This window comes from Furipterus horrens, unplaced genomic scaffold, assembly GCF_987537825.1.
Source record: "Furipterus horrens unplaced genomic scaffold, mFurHor1.1.pri manual_scaffold_7, whole genome shotgun sequence".
Classification (NCBI taxonomy): domain Eukaryota; kingdom Metazoa; phylum Chordata; class Mammalia; order Chiroptera; family Furipteridae; genus Furipterus; species Furipterus horrens.
Window position 1 is genome coordinate 74,500,093 of NW_028327177.1, and position 26,914 is coordinate 74,527,006.

The 26,914-nt window shown below is 39.4% G+C and overlaps 1 protein-coding gene across 1 annotated transcript in view; it reads right to left on the reverse strand.

Annotated features, from left to right (window-relative positions):
- Window positions 1–7,564: 7,564 nt before the first annotated feature.
- The window catches only part of TMEM64 (transmembrane protein 64), a 30,023-nt gene continuing 10,673 nt past the window's right edge, over window positions 7,565–26,914 (reverse strand). The window contains 1 exon segment of the mRNA XM_090284917.1: window positions 7,565–8,016. Coding sequence (XP_090141043.1) covers window positions 7,831–8,016 — 186 coding nt within the window. The 3' untranslated portion in view covers window positions 7,565–7,830.

Consider the following 26,914-nt stretch of genomic DNA (forward strand, 5'->3'; position numbering starts at 1 on the left):
TGTTTCTGTTGAGAAATCAGTTGATAGCCTTATCGGAGCTCCCTTGTATGTTATTTGCTGCTTTTCTCTTGCTGCTTTTAGGATTCTCTCTTTGTCTTGGAATGTTGCCATTTTAACTATGATGTGCCTTGGAGTGGGTTTTTGGGGGTTCCTCTTGATTGGAACTCTCAGTGCTTCTTGGACTTGCATAGCTTTTCCTCTCATCAGGTTCGGAAAATTTTCTGTCACTATTTCTCCTATCAGATTTTCAATTCCATGTTCCTTTTCTTCTTCCTCTCGTATTCCGATGATCCTTAAATTATTTTTCCTAATGCTATCCTGTAATTCCCTTACATCTTGTTCATATTTTTTCAATCGTTTTTCATTTTGCTGTATTGTCTGGGAGTTTTTCTCTACATTATCTTCTAACTCACTAATCCGATCCTCTGCTTCGTTTAGTCTGCTTCTGACTGATTCTACTGTGTTTTTCAGTTCAGAGATTGTATTCTTAAGTTCTTCCTGGTTCTTGTTAACAATTTCTATGTCTTTTTTTATGCTGGTGTAGTTCTCTGCAAGTTCCCTGTAATTTTCTTGGAGCTGCTGGTAACTTCCTTGAAGGTTGTCATAGTTGATTTTAAGGATGTCGAGTATATTGAGCTTCTTTACCACCATTGTTTTGAATTCCATGTCTGACATTTGGGCTATGTCTATTTCGTCTATCTCTCTTTCTGAGGATTCCTCTTTTCTTTTCATTGAGGGGTTATTTTTGCGTCTTACCATGTTGGATTCTTTTTGTTTTTATTTATTTGTTTATTTATTTATTTATTTATTTACTTTTGGGGGGGTAGTCTGCTTTGACTTCCCTCCTTTGTGGTGTAATATTCTTTATCGAAGGTCTGGGAGTTTCAGTGGTGCAGTCTCTTTGATATCCTGAGCCTGATGGTCTTGAGTTACCCTTTATGTCGTTTGTTTATGCTGTTCGGTTATATTTCAGATGTTCTTTGATAGGATCTTCCTTCTGGCTACTTGGTTGAGAGTCACTCTATCTGCTTTGTCTTGAGTTCTTTTGTGGATATGCTGTTAAAGACATAAACACACAGCCCAGGCAGGAGACCCACACCCTCAGAAAGTATCCCCCACTCTATCCTGCTATCGTTAGCCAACTAGCCCGTATTAATATAAATGTAAAGAGATTTGAGCTTTTATACTATAAGAAGAATAGATACGAGTTGTTTTTGGGGAGGAAAAATATAATTTTTGATAGAGGGGTTGATAGATTAATAATAGTTGAGACTGTGCAAGCCAGTTAGTAATATTTACATTGTATGTTAAGAAAAATAGAAGAAAAGGATAGAAAAATACATAGTATAGTAAGAAAGTGGGATTGTATTGTATTTGGGTTTATATAGTAATTATATTGTATTATTTAAAGTGATAGGGGGGCTAAGCTAGACACACAAATGAATAAACCACTATTAAAGAGAAAGGATGAGAAGGAGAGGTTATATGCAACACGTTAGAGATAAAGTTTGTTATTATTGGAAGAGGTGGAGGAAAAACACCCCCCCAAAAAATCCCCAAGAAAATAGAAGAAAGAAAAGAAGAAAGAGAGAAAGAGAAGAAAATAAAAAATTTACCACAACCCCCCCCCAAAATCCCAAAAGGTAAGCAAGAAAGGAACAAAGAATGATAGAAAAGAATACAGAAGAAAGAAAGAAAGAAAAAAGAGAGAAAAAAAAATTGAACCAAAAAAAAATATATATATATATATACTCCCCAAAACCCCCCCACAAAAACCCCAGGAAAAGAATAAAGAAAGAAGGAAAGAAAAGAAATTATTAAGAAGAAAGAAAGAACAAGGGAGAAAAAATTTGGGAGAAAAAATTTGGAAAAAAAAAAAAAACGATGTTTTTACTCCGTTTTAGCCTTGGTGTGTTGCCTTCTTTTTCTGGGTCCGCAGCTGGTCTAGTGTGGCAGGTCAGAGGTTCTTGTTCTTTTGCCGGACTGGTGTGCGCACCCGGTTGCCGCTATGGTGCGCGCCCGCGGTTGCCGGCACGGCGCGCTACCTTGCTGCCCGCTGTAGCCAGTTGAGGTGCCCTTGCGCGCAAGCCCCTGCGCACTCGGGCGGCCCGAGAGTTTGCCCCGCGGTTGGAGCCCACTGCTGCCGGGCCGCGGTGGTTCCCCGTTCGCGCCGAGGTGTCCCTGCCCGCGTGGGCGGCCCGAGCGCTTTCCCCGGGATTGGCTCCTGCTTTCGCTGGGCCGCGGCGGTTCCCCGTTCGCGCCGAGGTGACCCTGCCCGCGCAGGCGGCCCGAGAGCTCCCACTGACCCCGGGCTGAGGTGCTTTCGAGCTCGCGGGCTGCCGCGTGCCCTCAGTCCCGCTGAGCCGAGCTCCGGGAGTTGGTCTCTCGCCTCTTAGGGCAGGGCCAGGGACACTTGTGCTCAGTGGAATCAAGCGTCTGTGGGTCGCCGCCTCCCGCTGTTCCCGTGCTGCAGCCGCCCGTTCCCTCACCCGTCTGGGTGGGCACAAACAGAGCCTGCGCTAGTGGTCTGCTTTCCAGCCTGGGGCCCTGCGCCCACGGGAGCTGTCTAGGGGTGTCTGTGCACAGTCCTCTGCGTGTTCAGTGGGCCCTCCCTGTGCCCGTTGGGGCACTGATCTTATGTCCGTTGGGGAGTGTCCGAGGGACGCCTGGACTCACGGCCCCGCGCACCTGGGCCAGTGAATGAGAGCACTTCCCTATGTGCGCCCCCGTGACCCAATGGTAGGGTTGAGGAGTGGATTAGCGCGCCCCTGCGCCTGGGCTCCTCCAGAACGGCCTACCACACCCAAACTTTCCTCCCCTCTCCACCGTCCACTAGAGAAAAATATAAAGGAGAATTATGTTCTCACTTGCCTGGCAGCACACTGTCTCCTGTCCTTCAGCGCCAATGCCACTTGGTCGAGTCCCCTCTCTGCCAGCGGGCAGAGATCCGCTCTCCGCCTGACTCCTCTCTGGGGTAGCCTGTGGTCACCAAAAATCCTTTGTGTGCTTCCCGCCACAGCTCGGGCAGCCGCCCCAGTTAGGAATCCCGTTTCGTCCCCTTTTTCTCCGCTATCCTCACTAAACAGGTTGTTTCCAGATGGATTTTCTCTAATCCAGCAGTGCCTTGGCTCAACTCCCGCCAATGTCCAGCTGCTCACTGAGATGTTCTGTCTGCAATTAGACCAAACTGCAGACGGGTCTCCAGAGCCTAAAACCGCAACCTCTCCTCACTCCTCCGCCATCTTACCCACATAATGTGGCTTTTTTAACTAGCAAAGAATCCTTTAGGCTTACACTCCTTTATGGTCATGAATTTTATGCATCCTAGGATGAATAGCCTTACATCAAAACATACTCTCATTGTATACCTACTTTAAGAAGTAACTTTCAGGTTATTCTTTTTTGGTTCAATACACATTTGAATCTCTTTCCTACTCAACTTCTCTGCCTATTTTTGTGAGTTTTAAGCCTTCCACGCAGCAGGCTACCCTACAGAATAAGTCACTTTTAAGAAAGGATCAGTAATTACTCAATTTAGATAGTAAACTTTGTTGAAACAAGGCAGTATGATTAAGTATAAATTTATGATATAAATACCCAGTTTTAACCCCACCATGTACATCATATTTCAAAAAATGCTCAGTATTTAACTCATATTACAGTATATTATTACTGTGCATTTTCTCCAGGCCTCAACCACAGAGGGTAAACAGAGCAGAAAGCACTGTAGTCATGGGTAGTGAGTCAGACGGCAGCCATCTGCAGCACAGGGTCACCCACTTTGGCCTCTCTACCTTGTGTTCTAACAAGTAATTTTGACAAAAAATGGCTACAGAAGGTGAACACATGGCAGTGTTAGATCTGCTACAAATAAACAAGGACAATGTTATTCTGGAAAGGGTTATGGCAGCTAGAATGTGCCGTCAAAGAAACAGTCATGGAAGCAGGTCAACAGGAAATGAGAGTGGTAATATTTCCATTTATGAGAGGCATCCCACACATCATGACAGCCCGGGACAAGGGACTGATAACTGTTTGGCAGGTAGTGGGGTACAGTCTTTCCCCCTTATTCATAGTTCCTCTTTCCACAGTTTCAGTTACGTTTGTTAAAACCACAGTCCAAAAATACTAACTTGACAATTCAGAAATAATTTATCAGTTTTAAATTGCGTCCCAATCTGAGTAGTGTGATGAAATCTCAGGCCTTCCTGTCCTGTCCCACCCAGGACATGAGTTGTCCTTCTGTCCAGTTCCCCACCCGGTAGTCCTTTAGTTGTCAGGTTAGCAGATGGACTGTTGTTGTATCACAGTTCAAGTCACCCTTATTTTAATTACTGGCCCCAAAGCCATTCAGTAACTTTTATTACATATATTGTTATGACTGTTCTATTTTATTATTAGTCGTTGTTAATTTTTTACTGTGCCTAATTTGTAAATCCAGCTTTATCACAGGTGTGTATGTGTAGGAGAAAACATGTTACATAGAGGGTTCAGTACTATCCATGGTTTCAGACATCCACTAGGGGTCTTGGAACATGTTCCTGCAGATAAGAGGGGACAAGTGTATTAGAAAAATAAACAAACTGAAGAGTGATAGCCAACATCAGAATGTAAGAGTTGTCTGTCCACAGAGCCTGTGCTGTAGTAATAACCCTTCAAGGGCTGGCTATCAACACGCACATGGCTAGAAGCACATGCTCCCTTCCTTCCCTGCTGCATGTCTCTCTGCCCATTAAGTTATAGAGGAAAAGAAAGGGAAGAGAGAAGGGAAATTAAACTTTACCTTTTATTTTCTCAGGCACACACATGATCTGGAATTCCAATTAGCCAGAACTTTTACTGATCCACCCTTAGAATTATGTTTTAAACCTCAGCTCCCTTAGAAAATAGTTTTCAGGAATTCAAAGTATTTGCAATTCAGAAGTACCAAGTTATAATTTGGCTGTGAAGCAAGTGGAACGGTTTATATGCAATATGTGAGGTTATTGGAACTTCTGATTTAAATACCCTGTGAAGAGATTTAAAGCTTAGAGATGACCTTAAAAAAATTATATGCTAAATAGTTTACTGTACAGAAATTGGAAATGTCTAATCTAAACATCAGAGTGTTACAGTGACCATCATTCTGGTACAGTGAGTGGCCTGGTTGAAACAAAAGTTCATCCCTGAGGTCACATTTGACCCTCTCAGGGGAAAGTCATCTTACAAAGCTTTGCAATTGGTTACAAAAGCATAAAACAAGATTATGGCTCTCTTTGAAGAAACCTACAATCACTTCTGAACAAAATACATATTCCAGTGACAGAGACTTGGTTCTATTATCTTTACAAACCAAAAAGAACAGATCTCAAGTTACTTCACAAGTCAAATGATCAAATAAAAATAGACCTGTAAGCACTCAGTAAATTATATATGTGTTTTTAAAAAGAAGTGCTATTTAAAAATAATTTTCGTGATACAATTTGGCAAGTAAATGAAATGAGTAACAATAAATCAGAAAATGTGAAAAACTTATAGAAAGGCCCAGAGAATTAAAAATAAAACATATTTTCCATTACATTTAGAAATTAGGTATATTGAAGGTTTTTTAAAATGGGAGTAAAGCAACTTTATACTGCATTTAAACAGTCTGAGAAATTGAAAACATTTTATATTATAAATATACACTGTATCACCAGAGGCAATATTTGGGCAATATAAAAAAATCCTAGAGAAACAGGTTGCTGTTATGTATATGGGGTGCAGGGCAGGGCAATGCTTTATCCAGGTCAGACAGCATGTCTGACACCAACAGCAGGTCAGCCAACAAACAGCATTGCTGTACTGGAAATGGAGACAATGACAGAAAAATCGCTTCACGTTAGTATTTCAGAAACAGCAAATCTCTACTATGTTGAGTAAAAACGAATGATTTTATTGTATAAATGATGATTGGCAGAATACAGAAAAATTACTTCTCTTTTATCTTTATATATTTATTTAAAGTACCAAGCAACAATTGGAAGACTGATTACAAACTGACAAAAGGTATTCATTTGGTGAAATTATTCAAGTTACAAAATGTTAAGTAAATAAACGCACTTCAAAATACATTACGTGTAACACAAGTATAAAAGTAGTGATCTTAAATTAACAACTGACCAACAAACAAGGAGCACAAGAAAAAATTTTCAAGTTAGAAAAGAATAAATCAAATGTATTGTTCATTATAAAGTAATTTAAAAAACAAACAAACCAAAAGAACTAATCAAGTAATCAGGATTCAAAAAAGAATAAGAATATTCCAATACTATACTCTTCTTCTACCAATAAAGAAGGGAGGATTTGGAAGCCAATTATGTACTGTAGACTCAGATGGTCTGCACCAGAAATGGGTATGGACTTATAATGAACCTCACTGTTACTCAAAGGTAAGAAAACATATGCATTATGAAGGAAAATAAAACAATTATACTTGCAATAGCACAAAAAAACTTACACATTAAAACCAAATGCACTTTAGTGTAAGACTAGACTAATCTGCTTCCAAAGAATTCTTTTGCACTTCAGTAAATCAGGGCAAAGGTTTTACCCTAAAGAAAAGGCAAATTGGAAGTCTCTGATAAGTTGGAATCTTCTTGCCAAAAACAAAATACCTTCCAGAAAATTTGCATTCCGATCTATAATCTTGGTTGTAAAAACCAAAAACTGAGTCTTTAAGGTCACAATTAAACTATATTAAAACTATAAGGTGATAAATGAATACATATGTCATATTAATCCTGTGCCACTAAAAAATATAGTTCACATTTCAGAATTCCTGAGTCTTATCAGAGAAAACAAGTACTGAAAACAAACAAAACAAACCTACTTGATAGTAGGGCAAATAATACAGATTTGGGATATTAAGTTAACATCATATTTGTAGTTTTAAAGCTGAAGGCAATGGGGACAAATATATATGTACTTCAATAAAATTATAAACATGATTTTAAAGTTTGTTTTTTTAAAAGGCTTTTTGATCAAATAAGGCCACATGAGTGACATCTTTAATGATGGTAAGCCCAACATTCTAAAGAAAGAACATTTTTATTTCAAAGCCTAAGGAATATAAAAAGGAAAAGTGTATTTTAATGAAATGCTTGAGTAAGACTGCTGTGGGACAGCCCTTTGATGACAAACCTAAGGAGAGTAGAGTAATGTAGCAAGATTAATTTCTCTTGCTTTGCACATTACACAGTGGAAATAAAGGTTTTTTAAGAGCACTTCAGTCCCATGTCTAGGATTTCAGCTTGTGTGAACTGGCATAAATGGCCTTACAACAATTCAGTGCCTATAAAAATACATTCAACCCAAAGTTAATATCTGTTTCTAACTAGGAAGGAACAGGGAAGCACAGTGGTCCCACTTAAAACAATAAAACAAAACAAAATTTTTTTAATCCTTTTTGGAAAGACTACCAAAGCAAAGGGCACCCAATAATATTATACATTTAAAACTTCATATTTTTACTGCTATTTATAAGTAAGAAAGATGCATACAGCTATTCAGGGACTTTATAAATAAAGACTAACCAGAAAAATAATTGGGTCATTTCTCTGTTTATAAGTACTTAGAAAGAAAAAAATAAATAAAAACACTAAAGTGCAGACCAATAGGCCTTTACGGGCATAACAAATGATAACAAGGTGCAGCCAAAATTGCATCTACTTTTTAAAAAAGCTGTGCAATTTAAAAACTAGTCAGTTTTATTTGTGTTGTAAGACAGTTAGGCCTTGTCTCTACCCCCGGTGAGGAAACTGCACCTCATACAACATAGCAGGCTCTCAACAACCTTGCGCTTCACTAGAGTCACACAATGTTGATTCCACCTCCAGAGAATGTCAGTGTCCGCTTGTTGTATGAGCTGCTGGTATGTGGCTGACCGCCTTTCACAAGCGAGGTTTTCAGTTCCATTTCACAACCTACAATAGCCGCATTCAATTCCACTTGTGCTCGATGGACTACATAAAACATGAGTCCTATACTTATAATAATCTGTGAATAAAATAAAACATGCCAATTAAGATTTTACAGAAAATAAAAGGGAAAGAAGTAACTCCAATAAATATTTGACTTATAAATGTTTCAAACAGAATGCTTCTCAGATACACTCAGGTGAAATTTTCAGATAGTTCACAGAGTCACTTATTCTTCTTTTGGCTGCCTCTACTGGGAGTATAAGCCAAAATCTATAGGTAACCATTTTATAGTCAGGTAAACACAGGCAGGTACATGTTCCTTCTAGTTCAAGTAACTGATGTTTGCTTCGTAACAGTCAAACTTGTCTCAGATCCAAGATGGTACAGGAGTAAGTGGAAGCTGCACAAACCTCCCAGGACCAAACTGGAATAACAACTAAATTGTAGAGAAAACATCCTGAATAACCAACAGAACACTAGCTGGAGAGAAGCCTTATAACCAAGGACAGACAGAAGAAACCATTTCACCATAATGCAACTGACAAGGAATGCAAAGGAGGCATAAGAGGGCTGGCTGGGCTCCCACAGTCAGTAGCTGAAGTTTCAGAGGGATATTTCAGTGGCCACAGGGTTCCTCCTGAGAAATATGGGGTCTAAACCCCAAGCTGCGCTCCCCAGCATACACCAGAGCCAGAAAAGGAACCCAGATAACATACAGCTGTGAAAAGCAGAGGGGATTCTGTCTGCTAGGGAGAGACAGCTGGAGATGTGAAGCGCCTCCTAAAGGGCCAACACAGCCACTTACCCTGGACTCTGTCAGAGGGAGGGCAAAGTGGACAAGAGATGCGTGAGGGGAGTCTGGGGCTGGAAGTTCAAGGGAGAGAACTGAAGGAATAGCCACCAGGACCCAAACTGCAGAAGCCATCTTGCTCAGGCAGAGCACTCGCCTCCAAGTGGCATCAGCCTGAGGGGAATCAATAGCCCCACCCACAAGAATTATTCTGCTCTCCTCTGTAAAGCTTAAGCCAGGCTGCTAAGGAGTACAGCTGGAGCTTATCTCAGTGATTAAGTTTAACAACTAAGGTAGATCTCAGAGAGTTCTGAGACTTTAGCTGACCCTCCCCCATGCCCAGTGCTGGTAAAAGCAGACCATGGTGCAGAGCCTGGTTCTTTCTGCACATACCCAAGCCCAGCAAAGGGAGCCACAAGGTGTGCATCTCTGAGAACTCTGAACAGGTTACCCAGGTCCAGTCACAAGCAGCATGTGACATAGGTCTGAATCAGTCTTTGCAGATCTACCTTAATACACACAAACAAACACAAAGAGGCAGCCAAAATAGGAAGACAAAGAAACAGACCCCAAACGAAAGAACTAGAGAATCTTCAAGAAGAACTAAATGAAGGAGAAGGCAATCAATTTATCAGATACAGAATTTCGAGTAATGGTTATAAGGATACTCAATAGCATGAAAAAAGACATAGAAACAATAAGAAAAAGGGCCAGTCAGAAATTAAAGAATGCAAGAGCTGAAATAAATAATATACTGGAAAGTATAAACAGGTTAGATGAAGCAGATGATCAAATCAGTGATTTGAAAGACAAGGTAAAAAAAACAACATACGAGCAGAGTAGCAAAAAGAAAAAAGAAAAAGAATGAGGAGAGTTTAAGAAACCATTGGGACAACATGAAACATAACACCATCCACAGCATGGGAATACCAAAAAGAAAAGAGAGTGAGCAAGGGATTGAGAACCTAGTTGAAGAAATAATGATCAAAAACTGCCCCAGTATGATGAAAGAAAAAGACACACAAGTCCCAGAAGTGCAGAGAGTCCCAAACAAGGTGGGACCAAAGAGGCCTACACTGAGACATATCATAATTAAAATGACAAGGCTTCAAGACAAGGACAGAATCCTAAAAGCTCCAAGAGAAAAGCAGATAGTTACCTACAAGGGAGATCCAATTAGAATGTCATCTGACTTCTCAACAGAAACATTTCAGACCAGAAAGGATTGGCACGAAATACTCAAGGTGACAAAAAGCAAGGACATACAACCAAGGCTACTTTAACCAACAAGGCTATCATTTATAATTGAAGGAGAAATAGAGCTTCTCAGACAAAAACCAACCAAACTAACAAACAATAACAACAACAAAACTAAAGGAGTTTGTTAACACCAAAGCAGTACTGCAACAAATATTAAAGGGCTTCTTCTTAAAAGAAGAAGAAAAGGAAAAAGAAAAATAGAAGAAAATTGTTTAAATATAAAATGGAAATAAATATGTATCTATCAATAATCACCTTAAATGTAAATGGCTTAAATGCTACAACTAAAAGACATAGGGTAGCTGAATGGATAAGAAAACAAGACCCATATATATCTGTCTCCAAGAGACCCACCTATGATTGAAAGATACACACGGACTAAAAGTAGAGGGATGAAAGGAAAAAAAGCTGGAGGAGAAGTCAATACTTATATCCAACAAAATAGACTTTAAAACCAAAGCTATAGTAAGAGACACAGAAGGACACTACATAATGATAAAGGAAACAATCCAACAAGAGAATATAACCCTAGTAAATATTTATGCACCCAACACAGGAGCACCTAAATACATAAAGCAAATCTTGATGGACATAAAAGGAGAGGTCAGCAGAAATACAGTCATAGTAAGGGTTTTAACACCCCATTGACTCCAATGGATAGATTTTCAGAGAGAAAATAAACAAGGAGTCAACAGCCTTAACAACACACTAGATCAAATGGATTTAATTGGTAACTTCAGAGCGTTTCACCCTCAACTGCAGAATACACATACTTTCAAGTGCACATGGAACTTTTTGTAGGACAGACCACATGTTAGGACACAAAACAAGTCTCAATGAATCTAAGAGGATAGAAATAAATCATATCAAGCATTTTCTCTGACCACAATGCTACGAAACTAGAAACCAATCACAAGAATAACACTGAAAAATACACAAAGACATGGAAGCTAATAACATGCTATTAAACAATGAATAGGTCAACAACAAGAACAAGGAATAAATCAAAAGATACCTTGAAACAAATAAAAATTAGAATATAATAGCCCCAAATCTTTGGGACAAAGGCAAGGCAGTTCTCAAAGGGAAATTCATAAAATTACAGGCCTATCTCAAAAAACAAGAAAAAACTCAAATAAAAAATCTAACTTTACACTAAAAGGAAACTGAAAAAGAACAACAAACAAAGCACAACATTGGTAGAAGAACGGAAATTATAAACACTGCAGAAGAAATAAAAAAATAGAGACTAAAAAAATGATACAAAACATCAATTAATCCAAGAGCTGGTTCTTTGAAAAGGAAAACAAGATTCACAAACCTTTCTCCAGACTCAACAAAAGGAGAGAAACCCAAATAAATAAAATCAGAAAAAGAAAGTGGACAAATAACAACTGACACCAAAGAAATACAAAAAAACACTCATAAATATTATATACAACTATATGCCAACAAACTGGACAGCCTGGAATAAGTAAATAAATACCTGGAAACATATAATCTTCCAAAACTAAATCAGGAAGAATAAGAGAATCTGAATAGACAGATTACAACTAGTGGAACTGAAGCAGTAATCAAAAAACTCCCAACAAATAAAAGCTCTGGCTTCACAGGTGAATTTTAGCAAACATTCTGAGAAGAACACCTCTCCTTCTCAAACTATATCAAAAAATTCAAGAGAAGGGAAAGCTCCCAAGCGCATTTTATGAGGCCAGCATTATCTTATTTCTAAAACCAGATAAAGACACTACTGAAAAAGAAAATTACAAGCCAATATCCCTGATAAACATAGATGCTAAAATCCTCAACAAAATATTAGCACACCAAATACAGCAATACATTAAAAAGATCATACACCATGATTAAGTGGGATTTATTCCAGAAATGCAAGCTTGGCACAACATTTGCAAATGCGATTCACCACATAAAATAAATGAAGGATAAAATCCACATGATCATATCAATAGATGTGAAAAAGCATTTAATAAAACACAGCACCCATTTATGATAAAAACTCTCAGCAAGGTGGGAATAGAGCGAACACACCTAAACATTATAAAAGCCATATATGACAAATACACTGCCAGCATCATAATCAATGGGCAAAAACTATAAGCATTCCCCTTAAGTTCAGGAACAAGACAGGGATATCTGCTTTTGCCTCTCTTATTCAAGTCCTAGCCACAGCAATCATACAAGAAGAATAAATAAAAGGCATCAAAATTAGAAAGAAAGAAGTAAAACTGTCTTTATTTGCAAATGACATGATGCTGTACATAGAGGACCCCAAAGATTCCACCAAGAAACTACTAGAAGTAATAAATGAATTCAGCAAGGTAGCAGGATACAAAAGTAATATCCAGATGTCAGTTGAATTTTTACATGCCAATAATGAATTAACAGAAAGGGAAATTAAGAAAATAATCCTAGAGAGATCCAAGATGGTGGAGGAGTAAGTGGAAGCTACACTAACCTCCTCCCAGGACCAGTCTGGATTTAAAACTTAATTTTGAAGAAATAATCTGGAATAACCAACCGAACACTAGCTGGAGAGAAGCCTTATAACCATGGAAGACAGACAAGGCCACTACATAACAGCGTGACCGGTAGGGAGTGCGGAGACTCGGAAGGGCTGGCTGGGCTCCCACGGGTGGCAGCAGAAGAGACTGAGAAACAACTCAGCAGCCAGGGGTTCCCCCTAAAAAGGGCAGGGTCTAAACCCCCAGCTGGGCTTCCCAGCCTATAACAACAGAGTGGAAAGTAAAATAGTATCCAGATGTGAAAAGCAAAAAGCCACAAAGTTTCTTGCTAGCCAGAGAGAAACAGCTAGAGAAAAAGAGCTCTTAAATGGATCACATACAAAAATATTTTTGCCCCCACTTATCTTGGGCTCAAGCAGAGGGAAGGCAGAGAGGACTGGAGATGCTTGGGGAGAGTTTGGCGCGGTGGCTTTGAGGGAAGAACTGGGGGAGCAGCCGACCGGGTCCCACTGCTGACTTATCCCCAGTACTGCAGGCAGACCATTCCCCTCCAAGTGGCGTCAGCCTGAGAGGAAGCAAAAGCCCTGCCTGCAGGAATTAAGCTGCCACACCCTCGGTCCTTAAGCCTGACAGCTAATAGTAGATTGAAGAGATTAACAACTAAAGGAGACAGACAAAGGCAGTAGATCCCTGGAAATCTCCAACAGGCTGCCTAGGGCCAGACTGGTATATGATCTGATACCACACGGGCAGATACAGGAAGTGCAGATCATTCTAAGAAGCACCAACAAACAATAAGAGTCACAAAAATGGGGAGACAGAGAAACAACCCCCCATCGAAAGGAAAGGTAGAACCCCCAGAAAGAATGCTAAATTTAATAGAGGGAGCAAACTATCAGATATGGAATTCAAAACATGGATTATAGAGAAGCTCAATGAGCTCAGCGGAAACTGCAAAGAACTTCAGGGAAACTACAAAGAACTCCAGAAACACTACCACAAACTTACTGAGAATTACACCAGCATGAAAAAAAACATAGAAGCTATCAGTAACAGCCAGGAGGAAATGAAGAATACAATCTTTGAATTGAAGAACACAGTAGAAGGAATTAAAAGCAGGCTAGAAAAGCAGATCAGATCAGTGAGCTGTAGAGCAACATAGACAAAAACTCCCAGACAGTGCAACAAAATGAAAAAAGACTGAACAAGAATGAAGAGGTTCTAAGACAGCTGCAGGACAACATGAAACGTAATAATACCTGTATCATAGGAATTCCAGAAGGGGAAGAAGAGCAAGGGATAGAAAACCTCTTTGAAAAAACTAATGACAGAAAACTTCCCCAACATGAGGGGTGAAAGAGTCATGCAAGTCCAGGAAGCACAGAGGGTTTCAATGAAGATGAACCCCAACAGGCCCACTTCAAGACACATCATATTTAAAATGGCAACATTCAAAGACAGAGAGAGAATCCTAAAAGCAGCAAGAGAGAAATAACTAATAACATTCAAGGGAGCTCCAATACGGCCATCATCAGCTTCTCAGCAGAAACACTACAAGCCAGAAGGGAATGGCAAAAAATATTCCAAGCAATGAAAAACAAAGGCCTACAACCAATAATACTCTACCCAGCAAGGCTCTCATTCAAACTGGAAAGTGAAATAAGAAATTTCCAAAACAAAAGAAGGCTAAAAGAATGCACCTCCACCAAACTAGCATTGCAAGAGATGCTAAAGGGTCTGCTTTAAGATGAAGAAACAGAGAGAGAGAGAGAGAGAGGAACACAAGTACAAATGGGAAAAATGATAATGAATAAGTACCTATCAGTAATAACCTTAAATGTAAATGGATTAAATGCTCTAATCAAAAGACATAGGGTAGCTGAATGGATTAGAAAGCATGACCCACATATATGCTATCTACAAGACCCACCTTAGAACAAAAGATCTACACAGACCTGAGTACAGGTATTTTACCTCCTTAGTTAAGTTTATTTCTAGGTACTTTATTTTTCCTGTGCTATGGTTAATGGGATTTTTCTTTTGGTTCCTATCTCTGAGATTTTATTGTTGGTGAAGGAATGGAAAAAAGTATTTCAAGCAAATGGACATGAGAAAAAGCTGCGGTGACATACTTATAACAGACAAAACAGATTTTACAGCAAAGGTCATAAAAAGAGACAAAAAAGGGCATTTCATAATACTCAAGGGAAAAATCCATCAAGAAGATATAACCCTGTAAACAGATATGCATCCCACTTAGGAGCACCCAAATATGTAAGGAAAATTTTAAAAGACTCCAGGAAAGATATAGAAGGCAACACACTCATAGTAGGGGACTTTAACACCTCATTGTCAGCAATGGACAGATCTTCAAAGCAAAGAAACACCAAAGATATTGAGGCATTGAACAACACTCTACATCAAATGGACTTAGTCGATATATATAAAAGTTTTCACCCCGAAGAAGGTAAAGAACATGTATAAATGACCCATGGACATGGACAACTGGGTGGGGACTGAATGTGGGAGAAGTGGGGGCAGGGTGCAGGGAAGCAAAAGGGGAGAAAAAAGTGGGACAACTGTAATGGAAAACAAAAAAATTTTTAGTGGGGGAAAAAATGAAAATATAAAGAATGGAAATGCAAGTTCAGTGAATATTAGAAGGACAAGAATTTTCCCTCACACTGTATATTTTTCTCCCTATCTGATCCCTCCAGAGTTTCGCATTCTAAAGATGTAATGACATAAGTTTCTTTGCATAAAACTAATAAGACCAGTTGTTAATAGAGGTTTTGTTGACCAAGACTTTGACTGGAATGTCATGCCTGAAGGAGACATGCTTGGGCTCTGGCTGTTACCAAAAAGCCCTGAGGAACTGGGATTGACTTTCGTAGGTAATAACAGCCCACGAGATAAAAGGCCTGGTACCGTGGTTGGTTCTGCAGTCCACAGCAATTTTCCACGGAAGGAACGAAGGTTGTTTTCCTGAAAGATGGCTAGAAGGGACCTTAAGGCACAATGGAAAACCAGAAGGACTTGGAAAAGACAAGTGTGTACAGGCAAGGCAGAATGCCAGGTATGTGGCCCAGCTTCTGTGCAATGAGGGCAGACTGAAGGTCACCCTAAATGTTCCCTGCGTAAGTTCCAGCAAAGCAGAACTAAAGATCATAAGTGATCATTTGCTGCTCTTGTTGTGTTTATGCAAATGAAAAGGATAAATTAAAAATGGGCTTAATGCAGTCCCTTTAATGACAAGGAGGGTAATCTTAGGGAGAAAAAACATGATTCAAGGAAAATCACAATACTCAGTGGTAGACTATAAGGTAGTGCAGCTAACTGTCTTTAAAGTTTTTTTTCATTTAAAATTTGTTTTCATTTGAAAGTTGAACTATGTCTGTGGTATCATCAAAGATGTTTAATTTACAGGCGAGAAGAATGTCAAATGCCTTGTAACTGGATGTCTTTCCAATAAGACAGTCCTACAGACTTAGAGACTTGTTTGTGGGTTATGTTACAAAAATTAACATGTGTTTTCTGTTTTCATAGAGCAAAAGCCTATGATCTCATTACCTGAGTGAGTATCTGTACATATAGGCCTCACTTAATCCTGTCTGCTGCACTGCCTCCTGAGACTCAATGGTTTGGCTGAACAAAGTGGCTGGGTTGGTGAAGAACGGGGTGGTCTGTGGGCTTCACTTTAAAACTGGTTTCTCTTTTCTATCCTAATGGCTTGGACAGAAAGAGCCCAGAGGTCTGAGAGGGGCAAAACCTAAAATATTTCCCTCAGTCCAAACTAAGTATAATGGGCAAAAGGGTTTTGGACAGGTGTGATATGCCTGGCACACCCTCCTCCAAAGAAGCCCTTCTTTTCCCTAATATGGGACATTAAAAAATTAATACCTGCCTTTTGTCATCTAGTGGTTATGGACTGAATGATGTCTTTTAACCCCTTTGCCAAATTTGTTCCGCCAGAATACAACAAGGTTGCCAGCCTGTTAAACCAAGCATGCCGAGGGAAAACAAGATGGCGGAGGAGTAAGTGGAAGCTACACTAACTTCCTCCCAGAACTAGTCTGGATTTACAACGTAATTTTGGAGAAATCATCTGGAATAACCAACCGAACACCAGCTGGAGAGAAGTCTTATAACCACGGAGAGACAAAAAAGGCCGCTACATCACAACGTGACCGGTAGGGAGTGCGGAGACGCGGAAGGGCTGGCTGGGCTCACACGGGTGGCAGCTGAAGGGGCTGAGAAACAGCTCAGCAGCTGGGGATTCCCCCTGAGAAGGGCAGGGTCTAAACCCCCAGCCGGGCTCCCCAGCCTACAGCAACAGAATGGAAAGTAAAATAGTATCCAGCTGAGAAAAGCGAAAAGCCACAGGGTTTCTTGCTAGCTGGAGAGAAAGAGCTGGAGAAAAAGAGCTCTTAAGCGGATCACATACAAAAATATTTTGGCCCCCACTTACCCTGGGCACAAGCAGAGGGAAGACAGAGAGGACTGGAAATGCTTGGGGAGAGTTTGGTGTGGTGGCTTTGAGGGGAGAGCTGGGGAAGCGGCCGGCCGGGTCCCAGTGCTGACTCATCCCCACACTGCAGGCAGACCATTCCCGGCCAAGTGGCGTCAGCCTGAGGGGAAGCAAAGGCCCTGTCTACAGAAATTAAGCTGCCACACCCACGGTCCTTAAGCCTGATAGCTAATCACAGATTGAATAGATTAACAACTAAAGGAGACAGACAAAGGCAGTAGATCCCTGGAAGTCTCCAACAGGCTGCCTAGGCCCAGACTGGTACAGGATCTGATGCCACCAGGGGCAGACCCAGGAAGTGCAGATCATTCTAAGAAGCACCAACAAACAATAGGAGTCACAAAAATGGGGAGACAGAGAAACAACCCCCTATCGAAAGGAAAGGTAGAATCCCCAGAAAGAGTGCTAAATGAAATAGAGGGGAGCCAACTATCAGATATGGAATTGAAAGCATGTATTATGGAGAAGCTCAATGAGCTCAGCGGAAACTACAAAGAACTCCAGAAAAACTACAGTGAACTCCAGAAGAACTATAAGGAACTTACTGAGAATTATACCAGCATCAAAAAGGACATGGAAGCTATCAATAAGAGCCAGGAGGAAACGAGGAATACAATCTCTGAATTGAAGAACACAGTAGAAGGAATTAAAAACAGGCTAGAGGAAGCATAAGATTGGATCAGCGAGCTGGAGGACAATGTAGACAAAAACTCACAGACAGTGCAACAAAATGAAAAAAGACTGAACAAGACTGAAGAGGCTCTAAGACAGCTGCAGGACAACATGAAACGTCACAATATCCGTATCATAGGAATTCCAGAAGGAGAAGAAGAAGAGCAAGGAAGAGAAACTCTCTTTGAAAAACTAATGACAGAAAACTTCCGTAACATGAAGAGAGAAAGAATCATGCAAGTCCAGGAAGCACAGAGGGTCCCAATGAAGATGAACCCCAACAGGCCCACTTCAAGACACATCATAATTAAAATGCCAACATTCAAAGACAAAGAGAGAATCCTAAAAACAGCAAGAGAGAAACAACTAATAACATACAAGGGAGCTCCAATAAGGCTATCATCAGATTTCTCAGCAGAAACACTACAAGCCAGAAGGGAATGGCAAAATATATTCCAAGTAATGAAAAACAAAGGCCTACAACCAAGAATACTCTACCCAGCAAGGCTCTCATTCAAAATGGAAGGTGAAATAAGGAGTTTCCAAGACAAAAGAAGGCTAAAAGAATACATCTCCACCAAACCAGTATTGCAAGAGATGCTAAAGGGTCTGCTTTAAGAAGATGAAGAAACAGAGAGAGACAGGGAGGAACACGAGTACAAAGGGGGAAAATGACAATGAATAAGTACTGAAAGAAAGAAGGAACTTCTACCATTTGCAACAACATGATTGGAACTAGAGAGAATTATGCTTAGCGAAATAAGCCAGGCAACGAAAGAAAATTACCTTATGCTATCACCTGTTACAGGAAACGAATGAACAACACAAACAAATGAGCAAAATTGAACCAGAGGTATGTAAACAAGGAATAAACTAACAGTAACAAAGGGGGAGATGGGAGGGAGAGAAGAGGTAAGAAGGAGAAGGGTCTAGTCAAAGAACATGTATAAATGACCCATGGACATGGACAACTGGGTGGAGACTGAATGTGGAAGAAGAGGGGGACAGGGTGCAGGGAAGCAAGAGGGGGAAAAAAGTGAGACAACTGTAATGGAAAAACAAACAAACAGAAAATTTTTTAGTGGGGGTAAAAAATAAAAATATAAAGAATAGAAATGCAAGTTCAGTGAATATTAGAAGGACAAGGATTTTCCTTCACACTGTATATTTTTCTCCCTATCTGATCCCTCCAGAATTTGGCATTCTAAAGAAGTAAGTAATGACCTAAGTTTCTTTGCATAAAACTAATAAGACCAGTTGTTAATAATGATTTTTTGACTAAGACTTTGACTGGAAAGACATGCCTAAAGGAGACACGCTTGGGCTTTGGTTGTTACCAAAAAGCCCTGAGCAACTGGGACTGACTTTCAAAGGTAATAAAAGTCCACGAGATAAAAGGCCTGGTACCTTGGATGGATGAGCGGTCCATAGCAATCTTTCCAGGGAAGGAACGAAGGTTGTTTTCCTGAAAGATGGCTAGAAGGGACCTTAAGGCACAATGGAAAACCAGGCAGACCTGGAAAAGACAGGTGTTTACAGGCAAGGCTGAATGCCAGGTATGTGGCTCAACTTCTGTGCCCTGAAGGGCACACTGAAGGTCACCCTAAATGTTCCTTGCGTAAGTTCCAGCAAAGCAGAACTAAAGATCATAAGTGATCATTTGCTGCTCTTGTTGTGTTTATGGAAATGAACAGGATAAATTAAAAATGAACTTAATGCAGTCCCTTTAATGACAAGGAGGGTAATCTTAGGGAGAAAAATCAAGATTCAAGGAAGATCACAATGTCCTGTTGTAGACTATAAAGTAGTGCAGCTAACCGTCTTTAAAGTTTCTTTTCAATTAAAATTTGTTTTCATTTGAAAGTTAAACTATGTCTGTGGCATTATCAAAGATGTTTAATTTACAGGCGAGAAGAATGTCAAATGCCTTGCAACTGGATGTCTTTCCGATAAGACAGTCCTACAGATTTAGAGACTTGTATGTGGGTTATGTTACATAAATTAACATGTGTTTTCTGTTTTCAAAGGGGATAAGCCTACGATCTCATTACCTGAGTGATTGACTGTACGTATAGGCCTCACTTAATCCTGTCTGCATTGCTGCCTCCTGAGACTCAATGGTTTGGCTGAACTAAGTGGCTGGGTTGGTGAAGAACGGGGTGGTCTGTGGGGCTTCACTTTAAAACTGGTTTCTCTTTTCTATCCTAATGGCTTGGACAGAAAAAGCCCAGAGGCCTGAGAGGGGGGAAACCTAAAATATTTCCCTCAGTCCAAACTAAGTATAATGGGCAAAAGGGTTTTGGACAGGTGAGATGTACCTGGCATACCTTCCTCCAAAGAAACCCTTCTTTTCCCTAATGTGGGACAATGAAAAATTAATACCTGTCTTTTGTCATCTAGTGGTTATGGATTGAATGATGTCCTTTAACCCTGTTGCTCCCAGAATACAACAAGGATGCCAGCCTGTTAAACCAAGCATGCCGTTGTCCAGAGACAGCCAACCAACCTGGAGTCTGCACGATCCTTCCCCTTGTGGGAAGGCCACCCTCCCCTCCACACCCCCATTCTTATTAGGGATTTCTTGACCCAAGGGTAGGTAGGACGACGACCATGTCCAGCTTGAAGCAGCTAGAGGAGCTTGAGACCTTCGTCCATTGTCCTTTATAAGATTATAAAGGGTCTTAAGTCTGAGAGGGAGGGATTGTTATTTTTTATTGTTAAAATAATTAAATAATTATTTTTTTAAAGAATAAGAATATATGAAAGGGTGAAGTAAGAGAGCTTGTATGTATGACCCATGGGCATGGACTTGGGAGGGGGTTGTTAGGGGAGGGGAGGTGCTGGGCGGAGGGGAGCAAAGGGGAAAAAATTGGAAGTATTGTAACAATATAATCAATAAAATATACTTAAAAAATAAATTAATTAATTAATTCCCGCCCCCAAAAAGAAAATAATCCTCTTCACAATTGCTTTAAAATGAATAAAATATCAAATAATAAACCTAACCAAAGGTATAAAGACCTGTACTTGGAAAACTATAAGACACTGAAGAAAGAAACCGAAGAAGATAGAAATAAGTGGAACCACATACCATGTTCACAGATAGGAAGAATTAACATTATTTAAGTGTCCATGCTACTCAAAGCGATCTATAGATTCAATGCAATTCCTATCAAGATTCCAATGTCATATTTCACAGAACTAGAACAAATATTTCAAAAAGATACAGAATCACAAATGACCCAAACAGCAACTGTGATCTTAAAACAGAAGAACAAAGTTGGTGGATTCAGGCTACCTATTATCAAATGATACTCTAAGGCCATAGTAACCAAAACAGCATGGTATGGCATAAAAGCAGACACATATCAGTAGAACAGAACAGAGAGCCCATAAATAAACCCACACTTTTATAGCCCATTAATATTTGACAGAGGAAGCAAGCATATACAATGGCCTAAAAATGGTTTAATCAATAAATGGTATCGGGAAAACTGGACGGATACCTGCAGAAAAATAAAACGCGACCACCTTCTTATACCACACACAAGAATAAGTTCAAAATAAATTAAAGATTTACATGTTACACCGAAAATCATAAAAATCATAGAAGAAAACATAGGCAGTAAAATTTCAGACATTGCTCATAGCAATTTTATTGGCTATATACCTCCAGGCAAAGGAAACAAAGAAAAAACAAACAAATGGAACTATATCAAACTAAACAGTTTTTACACAGCAAAGGAGACCTTCAACAAAATAAAACGACAACCCACAAAATGGGAGAACTTATTCACCAATACATATGAAAAGGAGTTATTATCCAAAATTACAAAACTCAACACCAAAAAAACAAACAACTCAATTTAAAAATGGGCAAAGGACCTATATAGACACTTCTCCATAGAGGACATACAGATTGCCTGTAAGTATATGAAAAGATGCTCGTCACTAATCTTCAGAGAAATGCAAATTAAAACCACAATGAGATATCATCTCACACCCGTCAGAATGACTATCATCAATAAATCAACAAATAACAAATGCTGGCAAGGATGTGAAGGGAACTCTTTTGCATTGTTGGTGGGAATCCAAATTGGTGTAGCCACTGTGGAAAGCAATATGGAGATACCTCAAAAAATTAGAAATGGATCTGCCTTTTGAGGCAGCGACCCCACTTCTGGGAATATATTCGAAGAAACCCAAAACACTAATTCAAAGGAACATAAGCACCCCTATGTTCATTGCTGTGTTATTTACAGTCACCAAGATATGGAAGCAGCCCAAGTGTCCATCAGTGGGTGAGTGGATAAAACAACTATGGGACATTTACAGAATGGAATACTACTCAGTCATAAAAAAGAAGAAAATTTTACCTTTTGTGACAGCATAGATGGACCTGGAGAACATTGTGCTAAGTGAATAACCCAATCAGAGTAAGACAAATACCATAGGATTTCACTTGCATGTAGAATCTAATGAACAAACTGAACCAACAAGCAAAATATAGACAAACTCATAGATAGAGAGCAGGGTGGGAGCTATTGGCAGGGGTATTTTAGAGAGTGGAGGGACTGAGCAAAAAGGATAAAGTACTCATGGACATAGACAACAGTGTGGTGATTGTAGGGGGTAGATGGGTATAAGGGGGTTAAATGGTAATGGAAAAAATACAAAAAAATAATAAATAAAATACTATTAAATAATGGGGAAAAAAATCAGACCTGTCTCTTTGTACTAACAAGCTTTCTTTAAGGAAAAAGATGTACACAACAGAGGTAACAGCTAGCTGAACTTCACTGATATAATTAATATAGCCTCTATCTCCATAGAACAATAAATGCCCATATGCATTTCTAAGCCCAATTAGAAGCACCACCCTTTGCAAATAAAATACCTGGGGCAGTCAAAAGTAGAAATACCAAGAACCACTTGAAAAATGAAATGCCAATAAACTTCAAAAATTAACAAGATATTGTGAATGTAAAATTGTTCTTACTTAGGAACAAACAAAAACAAAGGAAAAGGGATTCTAGAGGAAATGTCACACAGAAAGTTAAGTTCCAGTATTGGTTTAGCTGCTCAACAATGATGTGATTTAAGTGAAGTCCCTCAAGCCACGTGGCTTCAGTTTCCTGTGTTCAACAGGAAGCTGTGGTGCCTATGCTTTAACAGTTGGCACACAGTTCATCAGAAAGTCTCAGCAGCCAGCTCTTCTAAGTGGTACTATACAAAGGTCTTTTGTAAATCAGTTCTCTAGAGATTTGAGCAAATATTCTCAGAGAAAGAAGGTAGAGCAGGTGTTGTATAATGTTCCAGCAAGTTTCCAACGACTGCTTGAACCACAAGTAACCCAAAAAGATAACACTGCTGTATTAAGCCTACCCATAATTTTAAGTTTTATGGGGAGAGTGTCCTAACTCCAAGCATTGAGGGTGGTGTGGGTGGGTGGAAGTAGGTGGGTGCTAGAGGAGAGGTAGTTGCAGGGGTACTTGGAACTTGGTCAGGGGGCACCATGAAGCACATATCATCACTCAATACAATTCTAAGCAAATTAGGTATTTTAAAGGTGGACCTTTGAAGCTTGCATTTGTTCTCTAACATATTAGTTCTTAAAAAAAAAGATATACTTACTGAAAACCCTAAATTTGATACTTAGCAGTGCAAAGTGACATCATGTAGAGATGGAAACACTGTGAGAACTAATGGGGAGAGATGCTAAGCATGGATGAGGTGCCAAGTCCTGTTTGAGACAAGCTAGACTAAAGGTGCAGTGAATGGATCTGAAATATGGAATGAAGGCTGAACCGAACATTTACTAGGGTCCTTACACAAACAAACATAATAGCAATGCATGTGCCAAGAAAAAAAGTTTTCAGTGAGACTAGAAAGCTTGTAGAACATTGATTTAGGGACAAGAGGAGGAAAAAAACTCTGGTAAATGGTCCAGGAAAGTGGAAAAGCAATAAAGAAATCAAGATGATAAGGGAAGAAGGTGTTCTCTGATTGAGACAAGGTAGTGTGACGGCTTTAAGGGAGGATGTGACAAGGCCATAAGAAGGAGGCTCAGACCCAGAGGCAAACCTTTCGGTTCCCACCCAGGTGAGCTGGCTCCATCCATGTGGGATTCTCTCCAGATATCCTTCTGGACTCCAGGGCTTGTTGGTTTGTATTGACTCTCCACAGCCCATTTTCTAAGCCCAGTGAATTGTAAAAAAAAAATGATGACTGTCTTAAAGTTTCCCTATTAAAACAAAAGCCTCAAACACAGGTGGAAGGACCAACTTTACACAGAAAGATAGGATCTCTTCACCATCAACTAGAAAGGGTGAGCAAAACATGGGAGGCTAGATTTCTCAAATGGAAACTGAGGGGTTTTCCATTTGAAGACCTGATTTTGCTGTTAAGCAAGAAGGGAGTCGGAAAATCAAGAGAGAAGTAGAGGAAAAAGTTAAACTGTGAGGAAGGGAGATGGATTAGAAGGCATCGCTGAGGAAACAGCTGGAACATGGGACAGTGCTGAGACCAGCTGATGTTTGTAACCAATCTGTCTGGTTGTATGACTTCCCCAAAGGAAAAGGTGCAAAGCAGATGAGATTTATATTTATCTAGGGTAGGGGTGGAGGGTGCACAGAAAAATACGGGCAAAGATAAGAGTAACTGAATGAACAGACTGTGGGATCTCAGCAAGATTCCCACATATGGGAATCTTGATTTGGAAGAGCTGTGCCTCCCCTAAGCATTCTTTTGCTGTTGCTCAATTTTGTGGACACTGTGGACTCTGATGCATATTTGTGGCTCATTTCTGGCTAATGTGAGAAATGTCACAAAGACCCTAACTCCACCAATTACAAACTAAGCTTCCTCCTTTTTTCCTATGTTCATTTCCCTTTTTCCCATCTCTTTTCATTTTTCCATTTATCCTTTGAGCTGAACTAAAGTTCTTCCAGAGACAAATTTAGCTGTAAGTAACATCAACAGATCAGATCTAAGCATAAATATGTCTGCACTTTTTTGTTGTTGTTGTTTTGGTGGTTGTTTTTCCTAAATACCTAAGTGAAAAGCATTTGCCTTTTTCCTGTTTTGTATCCTAAGGTTAAATTTGCCAGCTTATGCAAAGAGGTAAAAAATAAATAAAGTAAAAAATCAGTGGAAAAAGAAGACCCTACCCTTTAAGACTTACCACTGACAAACGCCTATTTAACCCCAGTGATTACAGGTAACTTACTGAGATGCATAGAAATGTACAGTACCAAATACTGAAACTTCTGAAAGCTGCTAACATGAGGAATTCTAACTACTCAAAACCATAATGTAAGGGGAAAAAAGAGGTTTTAAATGGATTACTCATTTTCAAGGAACTAAAGAAAAACAAAATATGCTTAAATTTATACTAACAAATCTGAGAATGCAGTGCACATCAGAATCTTATTGTACCTCAGAATGATTCTAAACAAATTATTACATAAACATAATGCATACAAAGTTTAGTAAGTGATTAGTATTAATAAAAGTAAACCAACTAAAATAAAGACTCTAAACCTAGATTCAGGTTAACTAAAAAAAAAAATTTAGTTCCAAATTAAAAATAGTGGGGGAAAAAAAAAAACACTGACTCTCAAAATATCAAAAATATTACACAGTTTTTCTAGGCAAGCTCTTTTATTGACAAACTTTATTAACAGATCATTGTAAATATTCCTGGGCTTATGTTTACTAATCTTGTACTGCATAAACACAAAGGAAATCACTCTGGCTTTATTTATCAGAGCATTGTTGACACAATATACAGCACCTCAAAAACTTGAGAAAAATGTCACTAACAATAAATCTGTAACATGATACCACATATTCAGTAACAGTATGAATTAAAACTAAAAAGTATGGTATCAGTAACTTAGGTTGGCTGTCTAACTGGTACTGTTGCTCAGCAGACTGCACTTCACTGGTCATGAGCATGAATGGTCATCTCTAGAGTCAACTGCTTCATCTTCCCCTTAAAGCTGTGACCTTAGACAAACTATTACCTGTTGTTATGCTGACAAACTAGCTTTTAGAGATCACAGGTGGGAATCTTGATTTAGAGAACCTGCCATTTTCCATGGTGTAAATATTTCTGCCATGATTAATTTTAAGCTACCCATGTAATGTCACTGAGGGAAGAGTTAGGAAGAGATGTCCATAGTGGTCTTGAGATACTAAAAGTACATACCTCCTAGGACTTTGGTAGGAATTAAATGAGCTTAAATATGAGGTCTGTCCAGAAAATGCAGCCATTGTTGATATAACAAGAACAGTTTGTATGACATCAGTGCAACCCGGAAGCCAAGGAGAGTGGACTGGAATGTGCATGCGTGAACAATGACAACTTCACTGTACTAGTCAGTGGGGGCAGTACATGCTGTTGAGTGAGCACATGTACTGTGTGGCTAACGCATTCAAAATGACTGAGCAAGCAGAGCAACATATCTGCATCAAATTTTGCATTAAGCTTGAACATTCCTCTATGGAAACTATTCAGATGATTCAGAAGGCTGCAGCTATGGGCAACTGGTGATTGACAGCTTCATCACAACAATACATCCACTCATGCATCACGTCTTGTGCAGTTTTTTTGCAAAACGTCAAACCCATGTGACTCAGGCCCCCTATAGCCCAGATTTGGTGCCCTGAAACTTCTGGCTTTTCCCAAAACTAAACTAAAATCCCCTTTGAAAGGGAAGAGATTTCAGACTATGAGAGTCAAGAAAATATGATGGGGCAGCTGATGACAACTATAAGAACTGTGTGAGGTTCTGAGGTGCCTACTTTGAAGGGGACCGAGGTGTCATTGTGTTATGTACAATGTTTCTTGTGTCTTGTATCTTCTTCAATAAATGTCTCTATTTTTCATATTACATGGCTGGATATCTTCTGAACAGACCTTGTATATGGCATGTAAAGCATTAAATAAAGATTAACTATCACCTTCATCATCAGCATCATTTTACTAAATCACCAAAACTTGTGATTTTATAATTTGGTATATCACAGGAGTAAAGTGTATCACAACGAAAGAAATAAAATGTTAACTCTTCCTGCATGCAATTTAAAGACACTGAATAAATGTCCCTACATAGCAGGACTTTCCTCTTTTATTAACCTCATACATTTTATTATATATACCCCAAACTATATTACAATTTGCATGGTAATAAGAATCCCTTATACAAATCTTATTTAGATTTGTAGCAGAATACTTTAC